The 26,468-nt window shown below is 44.4% G+C and overlaps 1 protein-coding gene and 2 pseudogenes across 2 annotated transcripts; 1 reads left to right on the top strand and 2 right to left on the bottom strand.

The window, feature by feature from the left end:
• Positions 1-5,140: 5,140 nt before the first annotated feature.
• Positions 5,141-6,279, bottom strand: LOC144113453 (cleavage and polyadenylation specificity factor subunit 4 pseudogene; annotated as a pseudogene).
• Positions 6,280-7,142: 863 nt separating this feature from the next.
• LOC144113459 (uncharacterized) lies at positions 7,143-23,741 on the top strand. Of its 2 annotated transcripts, XM_077646543.1 has the most exons (5): positions 7,143-7,363; positions 18,632-18,784; positions 19,700-19,920; positions 20,754-20,809; positions 22,166-23,741. In XM_077646543.1, exons 1-5 carry the CDS (start codon positions 7,358-7,360, stop codon positions 22,348-22,350), a joined length of 621 nt encoding a protein of 206 aa, XP_077502669.1. In that variant the 5' UTR covers positions 7,143-7,357; the 3' UTR covers positions 22,351-23,741. The 2 variants fall into 2 exon arrangements, 1 of the variants encoding a protein (XP_077502669.1); XR_013310803.1 differs by lacking the exons at positions 7,143-7,363; positions 18,632-18,784 and adding an exon at positions 20,144-20,198 and having other exon boundaries at positions 19,782-19,920; positions 22,166-22,248.
• Positions 13,633-15,666, bottom strand: LOC144113456 (cleavage and polyadenylation specificity factor subunit 4 pseudogene; annotated as a pseudogene).
• Positions 23,742-26,468: the final 2,727 nt, after the last annotated feature.

The following is a 26,468-nucleotide window of genomic DNA, read 5'->3' as shown; positions in this document are numbered from 1 at the left end:
CAAGCCATAGTACCAAACTGACATGAGCTAAATTCCTGCCCACCACCTGTAATTTTTTGTGCACTTCTGATACTTCTGTTACAGTGAAAGGATATGAACGATTTCTTGGGAAGAATTTTTTGTGCAGTGTGTTTTGTCTTGACAGTGTATCATGAGAATTATTTAGCAATAATTTTGCAGAGTATGTGAGAGGTGCCATGTTAGAATAATGGCCTGAGGCGTGAGTTGGTGCATGATGAAATGAACGGCGGCGAAAAAAGCACACTAACAAGAGAGAGACACCACATGCGCACCATGTTGAAAGGAAAGGTAAAGAAGAAAATTATTAAAATAACTGAGGCTAGTGTTGAAGTGTTCTTTCTTTTAGATCCTTAGTACTCCTGCACTACACAAAATGTGCCAATAGCTTGAGATGTGACAGTGGTTATTGATGACAGGTTTCTTGAACATTTAGATATGATGAGCTGCACAGTCAATGAAATCATTTCTGTCAAATTTAATCATGTATAGTCGAGCCCAGATATATCGAACAGTGAGAACATCAACTTTAAAATCCCATCCAAAAGTGTAGCACCATTGTTCGTGTACAGTGGAACTGTGCGCCGTGCCCCCTAAGTGCCACTTCTTCTAATGGCATTCTTCGAATTCTTTTCACATGCAGATGATTGACTATACTGCCTTTGGCAGGTGATGGCAGTGCTGGCACTGGGAAACTGTGTGTCGAGGTAAAAATGGGGACTATTTGAGGGTGACCTGCGGTCTCTTGTACTCATTTTCCTCGCCACATTGCTGTCATGAGGTGAAGCCAACCCAATAACCCTGTCACACGAGTGTGGCTGAACTCCTTTCAAATCCTTTCAACCAAGATAGTCACCATGTCACACAGCAGTCTTTAAGGGAAGGAAGTTTAAGTTCCTAACGAAAGGAGACCAATCACCTCCCTCGAAGGGTGAAGGGAGTACTCTCATTTCCAATGTGTTTTACTTCCGAGTACGTAAATAATGTTCTTCAATAATTTTGTCTTTACTAGTACCTATATTAGTTTTTATCACATAAAATAAAGTATTCCAGCTCAGATAGTTGTGTTTAATTCTAATGACTGCAGTGTACTCTCATACCAGGTGCTCGACAGCTTGCCTTGATTGCACCATTTCGTTTGTTTTTATCTGTCTTGTGCATGCTCACACCTTGCATGTGTAGCCGTGTAGCATTCCTCCATGCCATGTAGCACATTATGATTGGGGTCGCAATCGCGCAATATGCCCAACCTCTGCTAGTGACGCGTCGGAGCGGAAAGTTAGCAAAGTCGCAATGGTTGCAATCCATTATGCAGGCACTCCAAAATACCGCACATGGCGTCCGGCAGAGTGGGCAAAAGCGCTGCGCTGAGAACATGTTTGTTTTTTGCAAACATGTTTTTTGTATGTGACAATTGCATTTTGTGAAAAAAATAAGAAATGCTAAAAAAAATTTTGTTCTTTTGAACGTTATTCTTTTATGCGTTTATACTGAGTGAACAGTGCCTAATGGGCCACTGGCAGACCCTCTTGAGAAAGTCATTACAGGCCGCCAAGGAAGATCAAGGGAGTTCAGAGTCTGCTGTGTGACACGGGTATAAGCTTTTCTGTAGGCCCTCACCTGTCATGATTCTGAGCCAAAGTTGCTGCTGAAACCAACAATGCCTTAGTTTTATGAAATTATTGTATTTATAGTTTACTGGAAACAGGATCAAACATCTTAAGGTAGGCAGTAGCTAGTTCCTAACCATCTTCTGATGCAGATTTGATGCAAAGCAGATTAAGCATAAAAATACCTAACTAGCGGTGCGCTGCCAGCACAGCATTGCAAGAACGCGTCAAGTGTGGATGCGATGTATTCTTGCTTAGAACCTGCCTGCCTGAGCCGCTGCTCTTGCGATGTCAGTTATGCCTCAATGAGCTCTTCAAGGGTGTTGTGGACCCCAAGAGACAGAAGTCCCACGTTGGACGCATTTCTGGGGAGGCCGAGAGCCACCTTGTATGCCTGCCTTATCAGGCAGTTCAGCTTTTCACTCTCTGCTCTCGAGATCCAGGTAAGAGGTGGCGTACACGAGCCGGCTGACAACGAAAGCCTAAACGAGCCGACATGTGTCCCGCTCTCTCATGCCCTGTTGCCGAGTCACCACATGCTTAATGAGCCGTCTGCTCTGCTGGACCGAGGTTGTCAACCTGTCCAGCATTACTTTCTTGCATCTGTTCGATTGTATAAGCATTCAAAGCAACCGTATCATGTCTAATTCCAGAATTTCGTTGCCTTGGATTTTCAGTTCCATACTATTCAGCTTAGTTTTGCAGGCCCATCCGTTATTAGAGATGACCAGCAGTTCTGACTTTTGTGGGGAGCATTCCAGTCCTGCCCAATGGGCGTGGGCGTCTATGATGTCCACCGCCTCTTGTAGGGCCATCTCGATCTGCCCGTCCGATCCGTGATTCATCCAAATCGTAACATCATCAGCATCAAGTTTTCTAGGGAGCGTGATCAGCGCAGCGTTGAATAAAAAGGGTGATAAAACTGACCCCTGCAGGGTACCCTTATTTCCCAGTGGTGTGCTTTCCGATTTGAGTTCCCCTATCGAGAGACAAAAACTACATGTCCGCCAAAAGGGACCATGAAAACAAGATTTGCAATATTAAGTGCACAACAAATTACATAAAATTCTCCTTTTTCCCGAAAACAATCTGAATGGAATGCGCTTCCAGCGCATGTGGCGATCGCCAGCAGCACCACTTTTGTTTCTTTACTGAGCGAGATGTAATTCCACTGATCTTGCTTTGTTTTTGTTTTGCCTTTAAGACCTGTTTGCACTTTTATTCTTTTTATTTGTTGGAATTGTATGTCCATCCATTGCATTGTGAAGCCCACTGTCCTGCTGTAATGCCTTGGCACTGCAGGGTACAACGTAAACAAACAATAAAATTAATGGAATCGGGTGAAGTGACAAACCAGAACAGTGTTACTTTTCACACCATGCTGAGGGAACCGAAGGCCATCACAGCGACATTGTTAGAGAAACATCCGTGTGCACTGTGTATACATCAAGTATACACTCGATTGCTGGGCTGCAGGGCGAAGCAACAATGCAGTCAGGATAGAACTTGCGCATACTTGGGACTTTTGCGCCCGACAGTATCTCAGTAGATGCACAAAGTCACCTGATTCATTGCACATTATTTTCAATGAATTTACTACATGATGCACCCCAAAATAGAAAAAAAAAAACCCTCACAGACCATTCGTTCAGTGTCTAGTCATGTGCCTACACCGATGAAAAAAAATGGCTGTATGCAGGCTTGTAACTAACCAACATATTACACAAAATAGTTTACTTACAAGAAAGAACATCTGCCATGGTGGCTCAGTGGTTAATGCACTCAACTACTGAGCCAGAGGACCCGGGTTCAACCCTGGCCGCTGCAGATATTTTGATGGAGCCCAAACACGAAATGCAACTGTGTGTTGTGGAATGTCAACGCACATTAAAGAACCCCAGGTGGCTGAAATTAGTCCGGAGCCCTCCGCTATGACACTCCTCATAGCCCATGTGTTGCTTCAGGACGTTAATCCCCCAATCTCAGATTTCGCAGATATTTGTCTAGCCAAAGCCCCTCTCGGCAACCTTGAGGTTGCTCGAGAAGGGAATCCTGGGTCTCACAAGCCCCATTGGTGGCAGCATCTGGCATTGCTGGACAGTGTCACATCGCTTAACCACTGCACCAGGGGTGCAATGAGGACTCCCAGCAATCTATACCATAGAGAATTACCAATTCCGCATATTTGGGTATTAACCCATTAACGCTATCGCCTCAAAGCCTTAAGGCAGAGCTTAAGAGTGAATTCATCTCAGTCTGAAGCCTGCTTGACCTTGAAAACCGAGCCTCGAACCAAGACCAAAGTGAAAACCAAATTGCTAGCGCAGCTAATTTGCACGTGGCCTTACCATGCTAAGCCGTTCACCATTTCTTAATAGGAAATAATTTCCCGCTGACAATAGTCAAGCCCCACAGTGTTATGTACTGCCACAGGAAAAGATGACAAACAAGAAAACAATAAAGGAAGCAAATTTAATCACAGCTTATGGGCACATCCTGGAATCGAAAGGTGTAGTTGGCATTTGTGTATGCAAACACCACTCTAGATTCACTTCAATGTTCTGTAAATCTGTGCAGGTAGGAAAATAGAGGAATTCTTTTACTTTAAAAGTCCAATCAATGCACAATATTTGGCAGGTACACAGGGTAGAAATTTAATGCACTTCATCCACAATAATTATCCTTGGCACACAATGCTCCGAATAGGAAGTACTATTTGTGCACAACATACCAGTAATTGATGCAAGCCTTTAACTGCATTTTTGTAGGGCTGGCCAGCAGCAACACTTTAGTGTAGCTTGATGAACACTACCTTAAAATGAAAGCTTAGATTAATAATTTGGAGACCTCCATGTATAAACATTGCATCTATAAAGACAAATGTGGCCAGCACAACTGTAGAACTTACTCAGCTCGGAGTGATTAAGCTTTTAGGAACTTTCACTTCTGTCAAGCTGAGCAAAAACCTTCTACTGCACACAGAAATCAATGACACCCAAGCTTTCTTAGCTGGGTCTTGATTTCGAAAGGACACCTGACCTCGATGACAAAGCAGGGTTACATTCTGACTAGGTTGCAAAGCTGTAGGTCAATGGTTGCATAGTAGTGTTCACATTCATACTGCAATGCATCCCAATCACTGACTAGATCTTTCTTTGTGGATGCATGGTAGTATAAATGATGCAGGATGCCTAAAACGTAGCACCCTTTCACTTGTACCAACAATCAGATTTTCAGTTCAGCTAAAAAAGGCACATGAGATCACAAGATTTAGGATGGGAAAATGCTCACAGGCACACTTGTATGTAAAACAATGGTTAGGTGATTAATACCTCAACTTTTGTGACTGCCACAAATGCATTTACACAGCCATCACATGAGCATAATGACACACAGATATCACAGGAGCATGATGACCCAAAGCTATCACAGGAACATGATGATGCAAAGCTATCACAGGAGCATGATGATGAAAGCTATCACAGGAGCATGATGAGGCAGAGACATGATGGAAAGTAAATGAAACAAACTTCAAATGCAATGATGCACACGAAGTCTACATGTTTGGGATGTTATGAAGAGCACTGGTGAGCATGATGATGCACGGACATGGTGGAAAGGAAATGAAACAAACTTCGAATGCAATGATGCACATGAAGTCTAAATGCATGGGATGTTATTTAGAGCACTGCTGAGGAAAGCCAAATGTCCTTTCGGACACTTATTTGCATAGTGTCCCTTTTCTCCACACTTGAAGCAGGTGACCTGATCCAGTGGCCTGAAGCCCCGTTGTCCACCTCCAGTGTGGGTGCCTGCGCCGCCGTCGTCGTAATCACGTCGTTCCATTCCACTGTAGATCTGCGAGGGAGAGTGGTGCTGGCCTTCCCTGCTCCCTACTGGCATCTTGTAGCAGAATGCTGCTTTGTGTCCAGCCTCACCACAGAAGTGGCATATAACGTTAGGATTCTTTAAATGCGGTCCAGGGCCTTGAACAGGTAAGTCGAACTTCGGGTGCACAAACTTGCAATGAGGCCCATCGGGGCAAAATCCGCTGAGGTAGTTGACGCACATGACGCGCCTTGTGTGCCGGTAGCGACAGTTGGGGCCAAGCCGGCAAAACCCTCGATCATACCACGGGCAATCTTTAACCTTGGCGTCAGGATCGATGTGCAGGAATGGGCATTGCTTGTTACTACACGAGTTGAAACGCGAGTAGAAGTAGCACTCGGGCATTTTCGTCATGTCGTACTCGTGGAGGAATTCGCATTGGTCGCCTTTTTTGCAAAGACCTCGGAGCCAATGCTTGCACACCACAGACCGGTCACCATTAATATGCCTAAAAGGGCAAGCAGATCCTTTGGTGCATTTTCCCTGCTGGTAAAAGGAGCATACGGCTGCACCTGACTTGTCCATACCTGGGAACGGTAGCGGCAACGCTCCGACCTGTTGTTCTAGGGCCTTCTCAATCTCGAAGACAACATTGCCAACTTTAGCCACTATTTCTTCCATCAAGACTGTGGTTCAGTGTCGGTAGAGCGAACAACCAATATGTCCAGATTCGTGTCCAGGTGACAGGAAAATGTTATAATTGAAAACAGACTTACGAACCAAAGACGAGAACAAGCGTCAAACCACCACCGCGACGCGCCACCACAACGCTACAAATCAGAATCGAAAATACGCAACTGGCTACTGCTGCAGACAGGCGCGTGCTTCTAAAACGGCTAAAGTTCGCTAAAGTATCTACCGTCGCTACGGTTTTCTATTTAGAACATAAAATTTTTTCACATCAGTATAAAAAAATTCTTGACATGTTGTTCTTTTTTTTGCCAAAATCTTGTAACAAATTTGGCCGAGAACAAAGCTATCTAATGGCAACTATGAAAATCCTTCCGTCATGGAATGCATATGAAAAAAAAAAAAAAAACTCGGTAATTTGAGCGATATATGTGGTGTTGGGTAGAGAACGCCTTTAGGAAACTACAAACCAACACATACCCAACGCCAGCTGAGTTACACCAGTGGCAGTGCCCGCACTGAGGAGAGCATGGAGGAAGGAAAAAAGGAAAAAAATTAGTGTTCCTTCCTCCGTGGTGGAGAGGTAGCTAACCTCTACCACATGGTTTGGGCATGCCAATTCAATCCTATAGTTGACCCCTTTCCAAACCCCTCAGATATAGCCTCAGAGGAGCAGTGGAATGCTATTCTGCTCAGCGCTGATCGTGACCGTCAGCACTGGCTGGTGGGGAGGGCCAGCACAGCCGCAATAACCAGTGGACTACCGGGTTAAGTGGGGCACCGACATGTACTACGAGTATTCAGTAAATAAAGATGTTTTAAATAAATGAATGCCGGCAATTTTTTTTGCTTGTCAGCCAGCGCATTTGTTTTAGTCAAGAGATCGGTGATAAGGTGAGTGCAATTTAGCGGCAATTTGTCGCGTGCTTTCAGGCAGCCAATACAAGGCGAACGGAATGAGAAATTGCTAAAGCAATTCTCACGGCTGCCGGGAGAATAGCCAGGTGATTGTTCTTTCTTTCTTCGCGCAGTGTGGGACCCGCAGTTAGCCCTCAATCTGTTTTACCTTGACCTATTCCAAATTTGTCAATGCCTACTCAGTTTGAGCTAAATATTTTACCTGCACTAGTGTTCTGAATTGCTATCGGCCCTTTTAGCTGTTGCACCTTCTGAAGTCATCGCTGCAAAACTTCCAAGTCAGCAAGACAGGAATGGCGGTAATGTTGACGTCTGTCGATATCGACCAGTCTCTGAAACAAACTCCTTTTATGGTGCGCCAGTTGTGTGCTCGGATGACTTGGAACGGCCTTGAAGTAGCGCAGCGTTTACATCCTACAGAGTTTCTTTGCACAAGTCGAATGCGCATCGATGTATGAGATACCGGCTTCTTCCGTAGCCAAGCACACAGAAACCATGCCATATGCGATAGTCATGCACCCATTTGAATGGATGTTTGACAGCCTAGCCTTCAGTACTTTCTTTTTGGTCACTGACAACTCGTATTCGTGTGCACCTCTTAAATCGTATGGGTTTGCATCCTTTCCAGAATCAGAAGTAGAAGTAATGGGTAGCAGTGACCCTCTTGTGAGGCGCGGGAATATTGTCGCCGCATTTGTGCCGTTGCTGAGGTCGGCAATAGTGGGACTCGCTCTCATCCAACTTTAGGCAGCAAGCAGTCGAAATAAATTGGTTGTGAATGCAGTGATGATATTCTCTGTTCTCACGAATCGCTGCTGTCTCGTTGCTATGCAGCTTGGAAGTACAGATATATATATATATATATATATATATATATATATATATATATATATATATATATATATATATATATATATATATATATATATATATATATATCAGCAGACAGGGTAAAGGAAATGAGGGACTCGTTTTGACAAACTTAAGAAGGGAGCCAACAGTCACCGAAACCAAGGTGCACAAGGGAATGTTTTTTTAGTTTTTAATGTGTAGTGCTAATCAGTGGGATAATAATACTTAGATTAATATATCGCTTAAAGAAATTTACTTACAAAGCTGCTTTTTAAGTAATTTTCTTTAAGCGATAGATTAATCTAAGCATTATTATCCCACTGATTAGCACTACACATTAAAACTAAATTAAAAAAAACATTCCCCTGTGCACCTTGGTTTCGGTGATTGTTGGCTTCCTTCTTAAGTTTATATATATATATATATATATAAAGTCGGTACCAACTAAAGAACTGTAAAGTGCAGAAGTATCGAAAGGTGAGAGCGTGAGTGATGTGATTGGAATAAAGCGCGAAAATCGACAGACTAGACAGGGTGAGCGCTCGTGCACTCAATTCTGCCTAGTCTGTCGTTTTTTGTGCTGTTTTCTCGGTATGAGCTGTACATAGAATACTTTCTTTCAATTTTTTTTATTTTGTAGATATAAATGCAGGTACTAACGTTTCAACCGTTATAACTTTTACGAAGGAAACTAGAAAGCTTTTAAACCTTGTTTTCTTGTGTTAAAATTGTTCATTTGGAAGCTGTAAACAGAAAGGTGAATTTTGAAGAGACTCGTTTTTGCGCAATTTGGCGCTCGGCATAGTGCCTTGTAGCAATGACAGTGTTCCATTGACCTCGCCACTTTTCTGTTGGTACAGTCTGTTGAATGCAGTGCATTTGGTGCATTTGTGTGAACAGCCTCATATGTGGGATTCCAATGCTTTTCTCGGCATGTCTATCTTGTATGCAGATGTTTTAAAGGGCCTTAGACTACTAAATTTAGTTACATGTTTTCTTCTTTCAAATGATGTGCTAGACATTGAATACATGGTTCAGCGCATGGTATTTGCCTTTGACCGGTAGATGATTTATGAAACTTTTTGATGATATTTCAGCTTCATCAACCGAATAGCTGTGACGTGTTTGGAGAGTTTAGGTCACTTGACATACGAAAAAAAAACTGCAATATAATTGTGGCTACATAATTTTAATTCACTACGATACTTAGGCCAGCCCGATTCAAGAGCTGGAATGACAAGCAACATATCAACACTTATATTGCATTTTTTTTTTCGGGCATCATGTGATCTAAACACTCCCAATGCGTTACAGTTGTCGTTCAATTGATGAGACCAAACAGCATCAGAAAGAATTTCAATTATAAATTATTTAGCAGTCGTAGTCGAAAACCACATGGTGAACCATGCATTCTAATGTGTAACGCATTGTTTGAAAGAAGAAACCACACAACTAAAAATAGGTGTCTGTGGATCTTTAAGAACGATATTATTAACACGACCAGCACTTCAACACTTGTGATGCACAAAAGGCTGCACACTGAACTGTTATGAAGCAACTTTCAATAGCTTGTTCTTCTTTATTCCTGTGGTCATATAGATCAAGCCATAGTACCAAACTGATATGAGCTAAATTCCTGCCCACCACCTGTAATTTTTTTGTCACTTTTGATAGTTCTATTAGAGTGAAAGGATATCTTGGGAAGAATTTTTTGTGCAGTGTGTTTTGTCTTGACAGTGTATCATGAGAATAATTTAACAATAATTTGGCAGAGTATGTGAGAAGTGTCATGTTGGAATAATGGCCTGAGGTGTGAGTTGGTGCATGATGAAATGAACGGTGGCGCAACAAGGACACTAACAAGAGAGACACCACATCCGAAACATGTTGAAAGGAAAGGTAAAGAAAATTGTTGGAATAACTGAGGCTAGTGTTGAAGTGTTCTTTCTTTTAGATCCTTAGTACTGCTGCACTACACAAAATGTGCCAATGTCTTGAGATGTGACAGTGGTTACTGATGATAAATTTCTTGAACACGTAGATTTGATGAGCTGCACAGTCAATGAAATCATTTCTGTCAAATTTAATCATGTATAGTCGAGCCCAGATATCTCGAACTTTATATTGAACAGTGAGAACATCAACTTTAAAATCCCATTGAAAAGTGTAGCACTATTGTTCGTGTACAGTGGAACTGTGTGCCGTGCCCCCTAAGTGCCACTTCTTCTAATGGCGCTCTTCGAATTCTTTTCACATGCGGATGGTTGACTATACTGCCTTTGGCAGGTGATGACAGCACTGGCACTGGGAAACTGTGTGTCGAGGTAAAAATGGGGACTATTTGAGGGCGACCTGCGGTCTCTTGTACTCATTTTCCTCACCACATTGCTGTCATGCAGTGAAGCCAACCCAATACCCCCTGTCACAGGAGTGCGGTTGAACTCCTTTCAAATCCCTGCAACCAAGCTAGTCTTAAGATATGCACCATGTCACACAGCAGTCTTTAAGGCAAGGAAGTTAGAAAGGAGATAGATCACCTCTTTCGAAGGGTGAAGGGAGTACTCTCATTTCCACTGTTTTACTTCCGAGTACATAAATAATGTTCAATAATTTTGTCTTTACTAGTATTTACATTAGTCTTTATCACATAAAATAAAGTATTCCAGCTCGGATAGTTGTGTTTAATTCTAATGACTGCAGTGTACTCTCATACCAGGTGCTTGACGGCTTGCCTTGATCGCGCCATTTCGTTTCTTTTTATCTGTCATGCTCATGCTCACACCTTGCATGTGTAGCTGTGTAGCATTACTCCATGCCATGTAGCACATTATGATTGGGGTCGCATTCGCGCAATATGCACAACCTCTGCTAGTGAAGCGTCGGAGCGGAAAGTTAGCAAAGTCGCAATGGTTGCAATCCATTATGCAGGCACTCCAAAATATTGCACGTGGCGTCCGGCAGAGTGGGTAAAAGCGCTGCGCTGAGAACATGTTTGTTTTTTGCTAACATGTTTTTTGTATGTGACAATTGCATTTTGTGAAAAAAATAAGAAATGCTAAAAAAAATTTTAATTCTTTTGAACGTTATTCTTTTATGCGTTTGTACTGAGTGAACAGTGCCTAATGGGCCACTGGCAGACCCTCTTGAGAAAGTCATTACAGGCCGCCAAGGAAGATCAAGGGAGTTCTGAGTCGGCTGTGTGACACGGGTATAAGCTTTTCTGTAGGCCCTTACCTGTCATGATTCTGAGCCAAAGTTGCTGCTGAAACCAACATTCCTTAGTTTTATGAAATTATTGTATTTATAGTTTACTGGAAACAGGATCAAACGTCTTAAGGTAGGCAGTAGCTAGTTCCTAACCATCTTCTGATGCAGATTTGATGCAAAGCAGATTAAGCATAAAAATACCTAACGAGCAGTGCGCTGCCAGCACGGTGGTGGGCAGCACAGCATTGCAAGAACGCGTCAAGTGTGGATGCGATGTATTCTTGCTTCTTGGTTTGTACCTGCCTGCCTGAGCCGCTGCCCTTGTGATGTCGGTTATGCCTCTTCAAGGGTGTTGTGGACCCCAAGAGACAGAAGTCCCATGGTGGACGCGTCTCTGGGGAGGCCGAGAGCTGCCTTGTATGCCTGCCTTATCAGGCAGTTCAGCTTTTCACTCTCTGCTCTCTTGAGATCCAGGTAAGGGGTGGTGTACACGAGTAGTCTGACGACGGAAGCCTAAACGAGCCGACATGTGTCGCGCTCTCTCATGCCCTGTTGCCGAGTCTCCACGCATTTAATGAGCCGTATGGTCTGCTGGACCGAGGTCATCAACCTGTCCAGCATTATTTTGTTGCATCTTTTGGATTGTATAAGCATTTGAAGCACCCGTATCACGTCTACTTCCAGAATTTCGTTGCTTTGGATTTTCAGCTCCATACTATTAAGCTTAGTTTTGCAAGCCCATCCGTTATTAGAGATGACCAGCAGTTCCGACTTTTGTGGGGAGCATTCCAGTCCTGCCCAAAGGGCGTGGCCGTCTATGATGTCCACCGCCTCTTGTAGGGCTGTCTCGATCTGCCTGTCCGATCCGTGATTCATCCAAATCGTGACATCATCAGCATTAATTTTTCTAGGGAGCGTGATCAGCGCTGTGTTGAATAAAAAGGGCGATAAAACTGACCCGTGCAGGGTACCCTTATTTCCCAGTGGTGTTCTTTCCGATTTGAGTTCCCCTATTGAGAGGCAAAAATTTATTAACCCCCCACCCCCCCACCCCACTACATGTCGGCCAGAAGGGACAATGAAAACGATTTGCAAAATTAAGTGCAAAACAAATTACATGAAATTCTTATTCCCGAAAACAATCTGAATGGAATGCCCTTCCTGCGCATGTGGCGATCACCAGCAGCACCACTTTTGTTTCTTTACTGAGTGAGGTGTAATTCCACTAGTCTTGCTTTGTTTTGCCCTTAAGACCTGTTTGCACTTTTATTGTTTTTATTTTTTAGAATTGTATAGCCAAATTTTGTCCATTGCATTGTGAAGCCCACTCTCCTCCTCTGTCTTGGCACTGCAGGGTATAATATAAACAAATAAAATAAATGGAATCCGGAGAAGTGACAAGCCAGTACAGTGTCACTTTTCAAACCATGCGGCGGGAATCGAAGGCTCTCACAACGACTGTTCAGACAAACATCCGTGTGCACTGTGTATACATCAAGCATGCTCTCGATTGCTGGGATGGGATGCCGTGCGATGCAGCATGCAGTCAGGACGGCCCTTGTGCGTACTGGAGACTTTTGCGCCAGATAGTAAGTACCTCAGCAGATGCACAAAGCCAACTGATTCATTGCACATTATTTTCAATGAATTTACTACATGATACATTCCAACATAGAACGAAAAAAATAGCAGCGCACAGACCATTCGTTCAGTGTGTAGCCATGTGGCTACCCCGATGAAAGAATGGCTGTATGCAGGCTTGTAACTAACCAACATATTACGCAAAATAGTTGACTTACAAGAAAGAACATCTGCCATGGTGGCTCAGTGGTTAATGCACTCAACTACTGAGCCAGAGGACCCGGGTTCAACCCTGGCCGCTGCAGATATTTTGATGGAGCCCAAACACAAAATGCAGCTGTGTGTTGTGCAATGTCAACGCACGTTAAAGAACCCCAGGTGGCTGAAATTAGTCCGGAGCCCTCCGCTATGACACTCCTCATAGCCCATGTGTTGCTTCAGGACGTTAATCCCCCAATCTCAGATTTCCCAGATGTTTGTCTAGCCAAAGCCCCTCTCGGCAACCTTGAGGTTGCTCGAGAAGGGAAACCTGGGTCTCGAAAGCCCCATTGGTGGCAGCATCTGCCATTGCTGGACAGTGTCACATCGCTTAACCACTGCACCAGGAGTGCTATGAGGACTCCCAGCAATCTATAATATAGAGAATTAACAATTCCGCATATCTGGTTATTAACCAATTAACGCTATCACCTCATAGCCTTAAGGCAGAGCTTAAGAGTGAATTAATCTCAGTCTGAAGCCTGCTTGACCTTGAAAACCGAGCCTCGAACCAAGACCAAAGTGAAAACCAAATTGCTAGCGCAGCTAATTTGCACGTGGCCTTACCATGCTAAGCCGTTCACCATTTCTTAATAGGAAATAATTTCCCGCTGACAATAGTCAAGCCCCACAGTGTTATGTACTGCCACAGGAAAAGATGACAAACAAGAAAACAATAAAGGAAGCAAATTTAATCACAGCTTATGGGCACATCCTGGAATCGAAAGGTGTAGTTGGCACTTGTGTATGCAAACACCACTCTATATTCACTTCAATGTTCTGTAAATCTGTGCAGGTAGGAAAATAGAGGAATTCTTTTACTTTAAAAGTCCAATCAATGCACAATATTTGGCAGGTACACAGGGTAGAAATTTAATGCACTTCATTCACAATAATTATCCTTGGCACACAATGCTCTGAATAGGAAGTACTATTTGTGCACAACATACCCGTAATTGATGGAAGCCTTTAACTGCATTTTTGTAGGGCTGGCCAGCAGCAACACTTTAGTGTAGCTTGATGAACACTACCTTAAAATGAAAGCTTAGATTAATAATTTGGAGACCTCCATGTATAAACATTGCATCTATAAAGACAAATGTGGCCAGCACAACTGTAGAACTTACTCAGCTCGGAGTGATTAAGCTTTTAGGAACTTTCACTTCTGTAAAGCTGAGAGCAAAAACCTTTTACTGCACACAGAAATCAATGACACCCAAGCTTTCTTAGCGGGGTCTTGATTTCGAAAGGACACCTGACCTCGATGACAAAGCAGGGTTACATTCTGACTAGGTTGCAAAGCTGTAGGTCTTTGGTTGCATAGTAGTGTTCACATTCATACTACAATGCATCCCAATCACTGACTAGATCTTTCTTTGTGGATGAATGGTAGTATAAATGATGCAGGATGCCTAAAACGTAGCACCCTTTCACTTGTACCAACAATCAGATTTTCAGTTCAGCTAAAAAAGGCACATGAGATCACAAAATTTAGAATGGGAAAATGCTCACATGCACACTTGTATGTAAAACAATGGTTAGGTGATTAATGCTTCAACTTTTGTGACTGCCACAAATGCATTTACACAGCCATCACATGAGCATGATGACACACAGATATCACAGGAGCATGATGACCCAAAGCTATCACAGGAACATGATGATGCAAAGCTATCACAGGAGCATGATGAGGCACAGACATGATGGAAAGTAAATGAAACAAACTTCAAATGCAATGATGCACACGAAGTCTACATGTTTGGGATGTTATGAAGAGCACTGGTGAGCATGATGATGCACGGACATGGTGGAAAGGAAATGAAACAAACTTCGAATGCAATGATGCACATGAAGTCTAAATGCATGGGATGTTATTTAGAGCACTGCTGAGGAAAGCCAAATGTCCTTTCGGACACTTATTTGCATAGTGTCCCTTTTCTCCACACTTGAAGCAGGTGACTTGATCCAGTGGCCTGAAGCCCCGTTGTCCACCTCCAGTGTGGGTGCCTGCGCCGCCGTCGTCGTAATCACGTCGTTCTATTCCACTGTAGTGACTGTAGATCTGCGAGGGAGAGTGGTGCTGGCCTTCCCTGCTCTCTACTGGCATCTTGTAGCAGAATGCTGCTTTGTGTCCAGCCTCACCACAGAAGTGGCATATAACGTTAGGATTCGGTCCAGGGCCTTGAACAGGTAAGTCGAACTTCGGGTGCACAAACTTGCAATGAGGCCCATCGGGGCAAAATCCGCTGAGGTAGTTGACGCACATGACGCGCCTTGTGTGCCGGTAGCGACAGTTGGGGCCAAGCCGGCAAAACCCTCGATCATACCACGGGCAATCTTTAACCTTGGCGTCAGGATCGATGTGCAGGAATGGGCATTGCTTGTTACTACACGAGTTGAAACGCGAGTAGAAGTAGCACTCGGGCATTTTCGTCATGTCGTACTCGTGGAGGAATTCGCATTGGTCGCCTTTTTTGCAAAGACCTCGGAGCCAATGCTTGCACACCACAGACCGGTCACCATTAATATGCCTAAAAGGGCAAGCAGATCCTTTGGTGCATTTTCCCTGCTGGTAAAAGGAGCATACGGCTGCACCTGACTTGTCCATACCTGGGAACGGTAGCGGCAACGCTCCGACCTGTTGTTCTAGGGCCTTCTCAATCTCGAAGACAACATTGCCAACATTAGCCACTATTTCTTCCATCACGACTGTGGCTGAGTGTCGGTAGAGCGAACAACCAATATGTCCAGATTCGTGTCCAGGTGACAGGAAAATGTTATAATTGAAAATAGACTTACGAACCAAAGACGAGAACAAGCGTCTAACCACCACCGCGACGCGCCACCAGAACGCTACAAATCAGAATCGAAAATACGCAACTGGCTACCGCTGCAGACGCGCGTGCTTCTAAAACGGCTAAAGTTCGCTAAAGTCTCTACCGTCGCCACGGTTTTCTATTTAGAACAAAATTTTTTCACATTAGTATAAAAAAATTCTGGACATGTTCCACTTTTCCCAAAATCTTGTAACAAATTTGGCTGAAAACGAAGCTATCTAATGGCAACTATGAAAATCCTCTCCGTCATGGAATGCACATGAAAAAAAAATGGCGGCAATTTGAGGGATTTATGTGATGTTGGGTAGAAAACGCCTTTAGCAAACTACTAACACATACCTATAACTTATAGGGTACAGTGAACTAGGACATACGCAGTGGCGCGACCGCCTCCGCCGGAGCGTGCCTTGAGCGGTAGAAAGTTGCGGCGGCGCTGCAGTCGACCGCAGTTGAAAGCGCGTCAGCCTTCGGGCCGCTGTTCTGCTAGGATATGCGCTTCGTGTGGCGTTTGATGCGGCTTCAGTTTACTACCACGGGGTGTTGTAAGAGTAGCCAGAGCCAGACGTTCTTGCATTTGATTTTGTTTCTTGCAGCTTCGTTTTACTCGTGTCAAGGCTTCGATACTGTCATGGGAACAAGTTGTAGTTGTGCTGTCGGGCCGGAAACGGGCACTGCATCGCATATCGGTTTTCCCGCGCGTGGTTGAGCTGGATACTTGGGCGTCGTACTAATGGCTAACTTCTATCTGTGACTGATGGCGCACTCTGCATAAAATACGTGCCTAATTGCGCACGTGTCCTCACTTTTGAGCGTCTTCAATGACAAAATAAAAAAAGTTAGTTTAGGTTCAATCATAGGCCCCAAAACGAAAACGCATAAAAAAGGAAGCTTGTCGCAGGTGTAAGGCAATGGTGGTATACTTAATTGTTTCCTTAATAGGACCATATTTGGCAAAAACTTTCAAATTCACTGCGTTATTTGCGCCGTGACTGCTTTTTACGAACGCAACGCGCTCGAATGCCATATATTGAATGTATGCATTCCTGGTTTAATTGCTGGTGTAATTTTTTCCTTACTTTCCTTACAAGTTATTTGAAGAATCATATCTCCAATAATGAACAGCACAGTTGTCATATCCACCAGTGCACTTTTATTTACGCAGCATATGCTCACTGCATGTCATAGTTAATCATTGTTCAACAGATTCAATACACTTTCATAGTCGACTTAGTTTTGAATGTTGGTGAGACTTCCTGCGTGCTGCATCCCGGGCCTTATTTAAGCATTTGATATAAAAGTGCATTCGCGTAACTACATAAAATCCAATCATACTTGCTGTTAGTGTTTTTCTGTATTCATCGCATCCGATAGCTGCCATCTCGTTGGTATGTATGACAGCCATTATATCCATGATGCTGTCTTGGTGGAGCTTGTTAGAGCTAAAACACCCTGTAAATATGTCCTCAAGATCAGTAATAAACTTGAAAAGTTTCACGGAGGGATACAATATGCCACCGAAGTCTCAGGCACAGCGCCTAAGATTTTGTCACAGCGTCATAAAAACGCAGCCGACCGCGGCGGCTGCGTTTTTATGGAGGAAAAACGCTAAGGCGCCCGTGTGCTGTGCAATGTCAGTGCACGTCAAAGCTCCCCTGGTGGTCGAAATTAATCCGGAGCCCTCCACTACGGCACCTTTCACTCCCTCCCTTATCCCTTCCCTTACGGCGCGGTTCAGGTGTCCAACGATATGAGACAGATACTGCGCCATTTCCTTTCCCCTAAAACCAATTATTATTATTATTCACAGCGCCCAAGATTTCGAAGGAGGTGTGAGTCCACGCAGGTCGGCGACATTAACTTTGTCCGTTGCGGCAACACCTTCGCATTCTTCGTTGCCCACTGCAACGTCCGCACCATGATCTCTCTCTTGATCGCGGTCCGAGCGGCGAACTTTACATCTGGTATCGCATGGCTCCTCTTGCTGCCGTCTTTTTCTTTGGAGCCTTGGAGTCGGAGTTGTCTTGCTCGAATAGGCGGACAAAATCGGGAGAAGGGTTGGAACTGCATTAGGGGCGAGCTTTGCAGTCCACCTCGGGTATCTGACTTCCTTTCCATCTATAACGTGGCCTTAATCCCTCAAAATGAGGTGCGGTTCAAAGTGGAGTTCGCAAACTGCACAATCGGGGCCAAGCGGCCTGTCAAGCCTGCGCAGATTTCGCTGCCAAACAAGCCTTTCCGTTTCATCTTCGGGAGCCTTGAAAAGAGATAACTTCCGTTCTTGGGCTGTTCTTGCGTGCTCAGTGGTGGAGCCTGGCGTGTAACAGTGGTTTAACCGCCGCTTGGGCGCATCATCAAGACACTGACGCAGAATAAGGCACGAAAGAGGCGAGGTGCCGCGACGAAAGCAATGCGAAGCGATTCGCAGTAGCAGACGACGAGCGCGCTCGCTTCAAGTGTGGGCGACGACAGCGCCGCCGCTACTTTCTCCCGAAGGAGGCACGCGGCCAACAGTGAGCCGGGCCTAGGGTACAGTACTGTTAGAGTGTACTAGTACTGTACCTAGGGTACCTAGGAGAACTTTTCGCAAGTCAAGCGACCTGCAGGGGGCGCCAAAGTAGCACGGCGAAATCTGGCAACACTGCAGCAATGGCGGATCGAGGGTGGGTCGCGCAAAATATGGCTCTACGTATCGTAGTGGGGTTCTTGAATTGCGATGTGACCTCCCGATGTTTCGTTGAGGGTGAACGAGTCCTCGGCGCTAGACACATAATCTCAATTGGAGCAAAAAACAAAATTGATAGCGGCACAGAGGTTGTCGCTCTTTGCGTTCAGTCGTCCGACGTGGGTTCGGACTCGCATGGGATATTGGTGCAAGTGACGGGCGTTTTTCAAGAGCCTGCGGTGGTCGGGGGGTACCTGTTCCTGCACAGCTGGACTTTCGGCAAAATGCAAGCACATTGCTGCAGTCCTCATTCACCTGTACATGTAAGTAGAACGCTCTTTTTATCTTTTCGCCAGCCGGTGTAAAACATCGGTGTGAGAACGCACGACTTACTGCTCGTCTAGTGCCATGTATGTCGAGCTGTCTCGCTGCTATGAAAGAGGTGAATGGTTTGGAAAGTTGAGTTCATTAGATTGCGCCGATTGCACACTGCGGCACGCGAACTCGTCTTCCCTTTCATAAAGCTGTTGGCTGCACGTGCTTGACTTTTTCGCCAAAACAAATACCGAATAGCCTGTGGTGGTAGGGGTGTACAGAAAATTTTAAACACTTTTGTGTATTGATATAGCGTTTATTTCCCCTCAGGTTTGTAAGGGTTCAGTTAGCCGTAGGCTGATCTTGGAATTGCCTAGGCATAATGGAATGTGGTCGGTGGTATTACCGGCAGATCCCGTTGCTGGCAGACCGCGGCCTGTCGGATAGACCGATGACGACGCTAGCACGACCAAACGACCGGTTATCTTCGTAGTGTGACGGTTTTTCAGGCCGACGGACAGTCGCCCGATCTCCTCGGCAGATTGGCGGTTGAGCGAAACCGCGCCTGTGAGGAGACGATGCGTTCGTTTCCAGAAATAAGCGAAACGAACACTTCGACCCTTACCAGGGATAAACAGCAAAACCAGTTGCTGGAAGTTTGCTTACATACACTAGAGAAGCCAAATGTTCCAAGTTTTGTTGTAGCATGGCTGCAAGAAGTTTATCACTATGCACTGGGCGTTTACTTGTGTCTAGCTAATATCTCATTAATTTTGTACAGATATCTGTCTCATTATCAGCAGCATTAGCCTGATGTTGCTTTAAAAGCCTGTTTTATGTATTCTGGCTGCTTGAATAATCTGCACTTTAACTGTTGTCAAAGATTAGTAAATCCTCTGATTCATTCAAAATATTTCTTTTAGGGTAGGGCTTCGGGCATTGCAGGTGCTGAGCTGCACAGATATGGAATGTGCATGGGCAACAAAAAAAAAGACGTGCAAGAGAAGGGCGCACCAAGGCCGCTGTGGAAATTTTGCCACACAAAACTGCCCACTCCTGCATGTCTGCTTCCCAACAACGATCAGGAGAGCACAGCTGCATTAATTTGCAGCAGTGCACCGAACTCTGCATTGGCATTCCACAGGTAAATGCTACATGCATATAGTTTGTTTTAGTGTTGGTGGGTTCAGAAGGCTCCCTTTTAGGAAACGTGAACGCCTTATCTCTTCATGATGTTTTTTAAATTGTGCATGGAGTTTTTGGTTAATTTCTTTTATCTCCTTTAAGTGTGGCTCCTTCTGTGCATTATGCATCTCTCTGCTGAGTCTCTACCGAGGTTTCAATGTCTGTTTCATTTGCTTTTGCAGCTTTACACAACAGTTGCGGTTTTTGATAAGCCAACATTTCTGATATAAATTGAGGGTAAGTCAACAGCAATACTCAACTGCCATAATATAATGATGCTTGACAGTGAAATAAACGATTTGGGCAGCCCATAAGGCAGAGTAGGTTTGTTTCCTCTGAGACAAATGTCGTCATCCGTCGGCTGCAGCTGCCAAGTTTCGAGAAAGTTGCACAGCCTTCCTTTGCAGTTGTTCTACTTTGGTTAGGTGAATGCTAACATTCCACTCAATGTAAAATGCACCACTAAGGTTCTGCACTGATGTTACTGTAAGCAATAAAAGAAATGTACAGGCAGCGTGGTTTAGCATGCTTACAGATAACAGAATGTGATGACCACAGACAAGTGAGGACACAGATGGCCCTGGGTGTTGCAACTGCTTTGCACTGTATGTTGTAATGATGCTTATGCACCATGATTAATCATATGGTGTGACCTTGGCATGGTATTAAAAAAAATTATGTGAATTGACTAAAAAAGCAGAGAGATATGTCTGCTTCTACACTCAAGTCTTGTTCATAGTGAGGTGCACTTCATTATTGCCAAGTATTCAACAATATTGTATTCTTTTGCAGAAAACCCAAGCAGCCAGGACAGCTGAACTCTTCATTGCCTGTTCAAGGAATAAGCAGTGAGTATTGGCAAGATGTAACAAGAAATTCTGGGATAAATATGTTATAAGTTGCCCACATAAAAAGTGTAGTAGCAGGAACTTTCATTTTGTGTAATGGTAAGCACATGCTTACAACCATCCTCGTATCATGTATCTTTTTACATGCCATAACTGGACTGAAGAACTTGTTCAGCGAAGTCAGTGTAGCATAGCTTCTGTTTTCATAACGGAACACATAAGAGCACTACCACCCTATAACTGTCATCATGAGGCCATTATGGCCTGCTGATTTCAGAAGAAATGTGGCTGAATGTAAAACAAATTTCTATTCTTGCAGTGAGGCAAAAGTGCTGCAATAGTCTGCATATCTTTATAAGTATGGTAACGTGTTTGTCACTGTTCAGAGTCTCAGCACAGCGCTTTCAGTGGAACATTTTTTGGTGTAGTGTGCTTGTGTAGTATCATTCGTATCATTCATAATTAGTACGTTTTTTGTCTTCCTTAGAGCTGTTTAGATGGCAAAACGGATGTCATAGCTCTCGGAACTATTTTAAATTTGTTGTCTTGTGGCTCAGAAGCATTTTAGGAAAAGTGCTTTGCTTTGCGACATTACGAAAGGCTGAATATGCTTCTTAAAAAAAGTGCAAAAGACATGGACGCAGACAGAAGGGACACACACAGCACCGACTCTGCTTTTGCAGGTACTGGAATATGCTTTTGAACATGCGCTGAATATGATTTTCGTAGGTACTGAAAAAACACGCAGAAAAACAGATAGGAAAAAGCCTGGCAAGCATTAAAATAATTTCATGTTACTCCACTTGCTTCGTACAGATCTACTAAATGTACGCCTTTCAAGTAAATCATTTAGAGCTTCCGCAAGGTGAAAGAAAAACTTTCTCATTCTGGTGTGCAACATGAAGGAAGGGAATGTTTAGAGGGTACTGTAGGTATATATACAATTTTTTAGACTAAAGCTAGTTATTGAATAATTGCCACCAGGGGAACACCAGTCAACGAGCTCAAAGTAAGTTGAGTGCAGAGGTGTATGTTTAGAAACACTTAGTGCTGGCATGATTCTCATTTCAAGTTAGAAAACGAAAGCAAGATAGTACATAAGTGCCCTTGCTCTTTATTGTCTGATATAGATCAATGGCTGATTAAGCGGCTAAACAAAGTAATTCCTTGCATCGTCATGTGCTGATTGCAGTGGCTTGACATGAAGTGATTAATTGCACTGTTGTAGGAAGTAGCTGGCTATTTTTGAGGCAAAGGCGTTTAAAAGAAAGTGAGTGTTAATTCACTAGTACCGCTGCTCTTTTTTGATGTTCAAGGACAGCTGTTTTAATGTTGCTATGTGCTTATTTTGTGCAGAAAGAAAGACCCGCTGCCATTCCTGCCCTCCACCACTTCTGGTGCTGCTCAAAGAAGAGGCAAAGGACCTGGAGAGCAAGACTCCAGAAGGCGTGTTGGAGTACATATGCGACGTGTATGGCCCAGAGACTGTCCGGAAAAAGATTGAGCGGTCAACAGTCTGCACCAGCATGGCACAAATATAGGAAGGGCCTTGTAACTGCAAGCATTGCACGCTTCCATGACCCGTGCCAAAACATATCCTCGTGCAAAGGCTGCACCAAATATTGCTCCATTTCTGAGTCTCATTTTCAGAACATCTCATGTAAGCACCCCTGCCATGCGAGCTGATAGTGCCAAGGAAGATGCTGCACGCAACACATAAGTGCAGTGGCAGGAAGCCCAGGGCCATAAAGTCGAGTTGTAGCAGACTGGCCTGATTTTGCACTGTGATCTGCCATTTATTGGCTGCTCGCCCGATGGCAGGACAACCTTTCTCTGGCAGTGCTGCGAGGGCAAGGAGGTCATTTTGGAAATCAAATGCCGTGTAAAGCTGCAAAATTCTTTTAGCAGTAGTGAAATGCTGAGGCCAAATTAAGAATATATGACTCAGTTAAATGTGGAGATGGCTATCTGTGGTGTTAAGGAAGCACACTTTTTTGTTTTTTGTGATAACCTGCAATTTACATGCGTAGATGTGATTTATGAAGAAGAAATCTTTGAATCTTTCAAAGACTCTGTTGTTGACATCTACAAGGCATGTGTAGCGTCCGAGCTTTTGCGGAAAGTAGGACAGTAAATTATTTTTATTCGTTTAGTCCCTTGTGCCTTTGCTGCTAAGTGCCAGATGTTCTATCATACTGCCTAAAGGGGCCATAAAACATGATAAAAAGAGAGCAAGGAGAAAAAACTAAATTGTGGGGTGTAACATTCTGAAGCAACCTGTGGGCTATGAGGGACTCCATACTGGAGGGCTCCAGATTAATTTCGACCAGCTGGGGTTCTTTAATGTGCACAGAGAGACAGTAAAACTTATTTGTTGGTCAGTGTTAAGTAGTGTGCTGGGGAGGGCCACCTATTTCAGGAGCCCTGTGGCGTCTAAAACTGCTGTTGACCAGCTGATCAGGTGAAGCTGGTCAGCCAAGTTGTAGCTGGCCAGGGTGCTTCACACCGCTCCAGGGAAGGGTTAGGAATTGGGGCACCACGAGATCATGGCAACATATTGCAGCATGAGTGCTCCTTTTGCGTTAAGCCTTCATCGAAATGCAGGCATTGCATCTATGAAGTTGCAAATACATATCACTGATGAGGAGTAGGTAAACCTGCTCTTTGCCCTCACGAGAAAGTGCACATCCTTGTTGCATAGGCGAATTTCCAACATGCTTAGCCATTTTCCTTGCTCTTCTGTTATCATACCAGTTAGTGGCCCCTTTAATGCTTAGGACATAATGGCAGGTGCTCAGTCTGTGGTATGAAAACTGTAAACATTACTTCCTGCTTCTCACAGAGTACCTTTCTGCGCAGCTGTTAAAATTATGGGACTGGGAGCATTTTTGATTGTATTCAATCTGAAATAAAGCCCAAGAATGCCTCTTTATCTTTTTGCAGAGCTAGACAGCCGTGCTCGAGTTACGACTATCTGCTTCTAGTTGTTTCTTGGGAATATGCCCGAAGTATGTGTACGCACTGCCCTGGCTTTTGGAATTGTTAATGCTTGATGGTCATCACTCGAAATGGCTTGCAATGATCCTCATCTTTCAACACGCCTTTATTGAAATGCCGGCTGAAAATCTGTTTGGATATGGTTTGGTCATCCATGCAAAACATGTCAGATTTATGCCCTATATGCACTCAGCGAAAAGAGTCGAATAGCCAAAGGATAACAGGTTACAGTACAGCTCGAAAAGTACATGAAATAGAGGTACAAAACAATTGTGTGCATGCAACCACAGCAGTGGCCAGTGGTTTGAGCATCCGCTTCGTACGCAGGATGTGCAAGGTTCACTGTCCAATGCTACCTAACAGTGACCACTTGGTATAAGTTTTTGTGTTTGAATTGCTCAGAAGAATGGGTTCCCCACCTCTAGCAGACCACAGTTCAGCCATGGTGTTCCTTGCACCATAAATATCAGTTTGTCAGTTGTATGCAAGCACATTTATTCAACAAGAGCAATTTTTTCTTCAGTAGAGTTAGTTCTTGGGCTAGATGGTAGTATTCTTGATTCAAGCTCAGTTTTTCAGCACAACGGCACACAGCCAAAGAAAAGAAGGACGAACACAGCGCTGTGTTCGTCCTTCTTCTTATCCTTCTTTTCTTTGACTGTGCTGTTGCGCTGAAAAATTATGAGCGAGAAGCAATTTTTCCATTTTGTTACATTTAGCATTCACATACAACTTCAAAAATTTATACACAATTGCAGTATCTCACAAGAAACGATGTGCAGCAATAATTGGGGATGAAAGGTTTGTTATACCGGCAATGATCATGAGGATGTCCAATTGCCCAGCCTTGTTCCACGGCACTTTTGTTGCCAGGATCTTAAACGTTTTCATCTGTTGGATTGCACGTTCGACATGCACCCTGGCCAAAGCAATTGTCTGGCTTCGAAGAGCTTCCTCCTTAGACAGATGCTTCTTTTGTTTCTTTAACGGAGGCCGGATAAGGTCAATGAGTTAGTGTGCACAAATTTCGTCGATTAAAAACCCACGATTAGCCATTATTGCATCTGATATTGGCTCAAGTGCATCAATCGGGCCACTTTGTTCGAATATGGCCTTTTCGGATGCGCGTCCCCCATAGCCTTCGCTTATATAAGCAATCATGCCAGCTGGAGTGACAGCTACCATGTACTTAGCTGTAAATTATCTCTTGTAGTGTGAATACACTCTCAGTGCACACTGCAAACAGTTGGGCTGCCCCAAAGCTATCTCGGTGCAGTCGACAAAAACTCTTACATTACTGAACTGCTTTGGCAAGTGTTCAACAATTTCCTCTTTTGAGGGGAGCATGACAACAGATTTTAGAACTTCAGACAATACCTGCACTGTTTCTGCAATAATGCTGCTGCATGTTATTGTGCAGTCAAACAAACGCCTGAGGAAGGCGGTTGATATACCGTATTTACTCGCGTAATCCTCGCACTTTTTTCCCCTGAAAATTAATGCGAAGTTTGGGGGTGCGATAATTATGCGGGGACAATTTTCAAGCAAATGTTTCGGAGTGTTAAATGCAAAGATGAATGGGTGCAAGATCAGGATTGTCAGGTCCGCAATTGTAAATATAACGAAAACATTACTTTCAAGCGTAACTTACCTTTGTTATGAAAGTACAGGGTGAACGTAAGCTCAAGCTGCTAAAGCATTTTATTTGCCGCGCGTAACCTCCCCGTCACTACTCGCGTTGCGTACGTCCTGCAGGCAATTCTATTCTTCATCAGAGTCCATGTCGACACTGGAATCGATGGTTTCTTCATCTTCCGATGCTTCTTCGTCGTCCCACACCAGGTGGTCCTCGGTCGCATCCAGGGCGTTCGAAATTCCTGTTTTCTTGAAGCTTCTGGCCACCATGTTTACATCTATCATCCCCCATGCCTCTGATACCCAGCTGCACAGCAGCTCCACGGACGGTCTTTTGATCTTGCCGCACGGCGTCGGAGCATGTTCACCTTCGGCCATCCATTCTGCATACAGCCTCCGGACGTTATCTTTAAATGGCTTGTTCAAAGATACGTCAAGAGGCTGTAGTATTGATGTGAGGCCGCCGGGTATAACAGCCAGGTCCGTGCGCAGTTCCTTGAACTTCGCCCGAACCGACTCTTGAAGATGGCCCCGAAAGCTATCAAGCACGAGGAGCGACGGAAAAAGAAGCGCTCCCGGTCACCGCCCCCACACAGTCTTCACCCAGTCCACCATAAGGTCCGCGGTCATCCACCTCTTTTCTTGGACGCGCACGTGTATACCAGGGGGGGGGGGGGGGGCTTTCCTTTCGGGAGGGTCTTCCGCTTGAAAATGACGTACGGTGGGAGCTTCCGCCGTCACGCCTAGCATGACCGTGTACCTCTGTTTTTCGGCACCTGTGGTCCTGACGTGCACAGTCTGAGCGCCTGTCTGTTCGACTGTCCTGCTGCTGGGCATATCGAAATTCAGCGGAGTTTGGTCCGTGTTCCCTATCTGGGAGAGCAAGAAGTTTTTCTCCTACCGGATCCTGATAACGAATCGATGGAAGTCCACTATTTTCTCTTCATAGGCTGCGGGCAGGCGCTGGCAAAGCGTCGTTCACCTCCTGAGCGAGAGTCCATTGCGCCGCATAAATTGTGTGGCCCAC

This window comes from Amblyomma americanum, chromosome 1 (assembly GCF_052857255.1).
Source record: "Amblyomma americanum isolate KBUSLIRL-KWMA chromosome 1, ASM5285725v1, whole genome shotgun sequence".
NCBI lineage: Eukaryota > Metazoa > Arthropoda > Arachnida > Ixodida > Ixodidae > Amblyomma > Amblyomma americanum.
This window is presented reverse-complemented; position numbering and strand designations above follow the sequence as displayed.

Excerpts from the sequence above, each read along its gene's own strand:
- LOC144113459 (XM_077646543.1), top strand. Across the intron at positions 19,921-20,753 it reads TCTGCATTGGCATTCCACAG|AAAACCCAAGCAGCCAGGAC; the intron begins GTAAATGCTACA and ends ATTCTTTTGCAG. Across the intron at positions 20,810-22,165 it reads GCCTGTTCAAGGAATAAGCA|AAAGAAAGACCCGCTGCCAT; the intron begins GTGAGTATTGGC and ends TATTTTGTGCAG.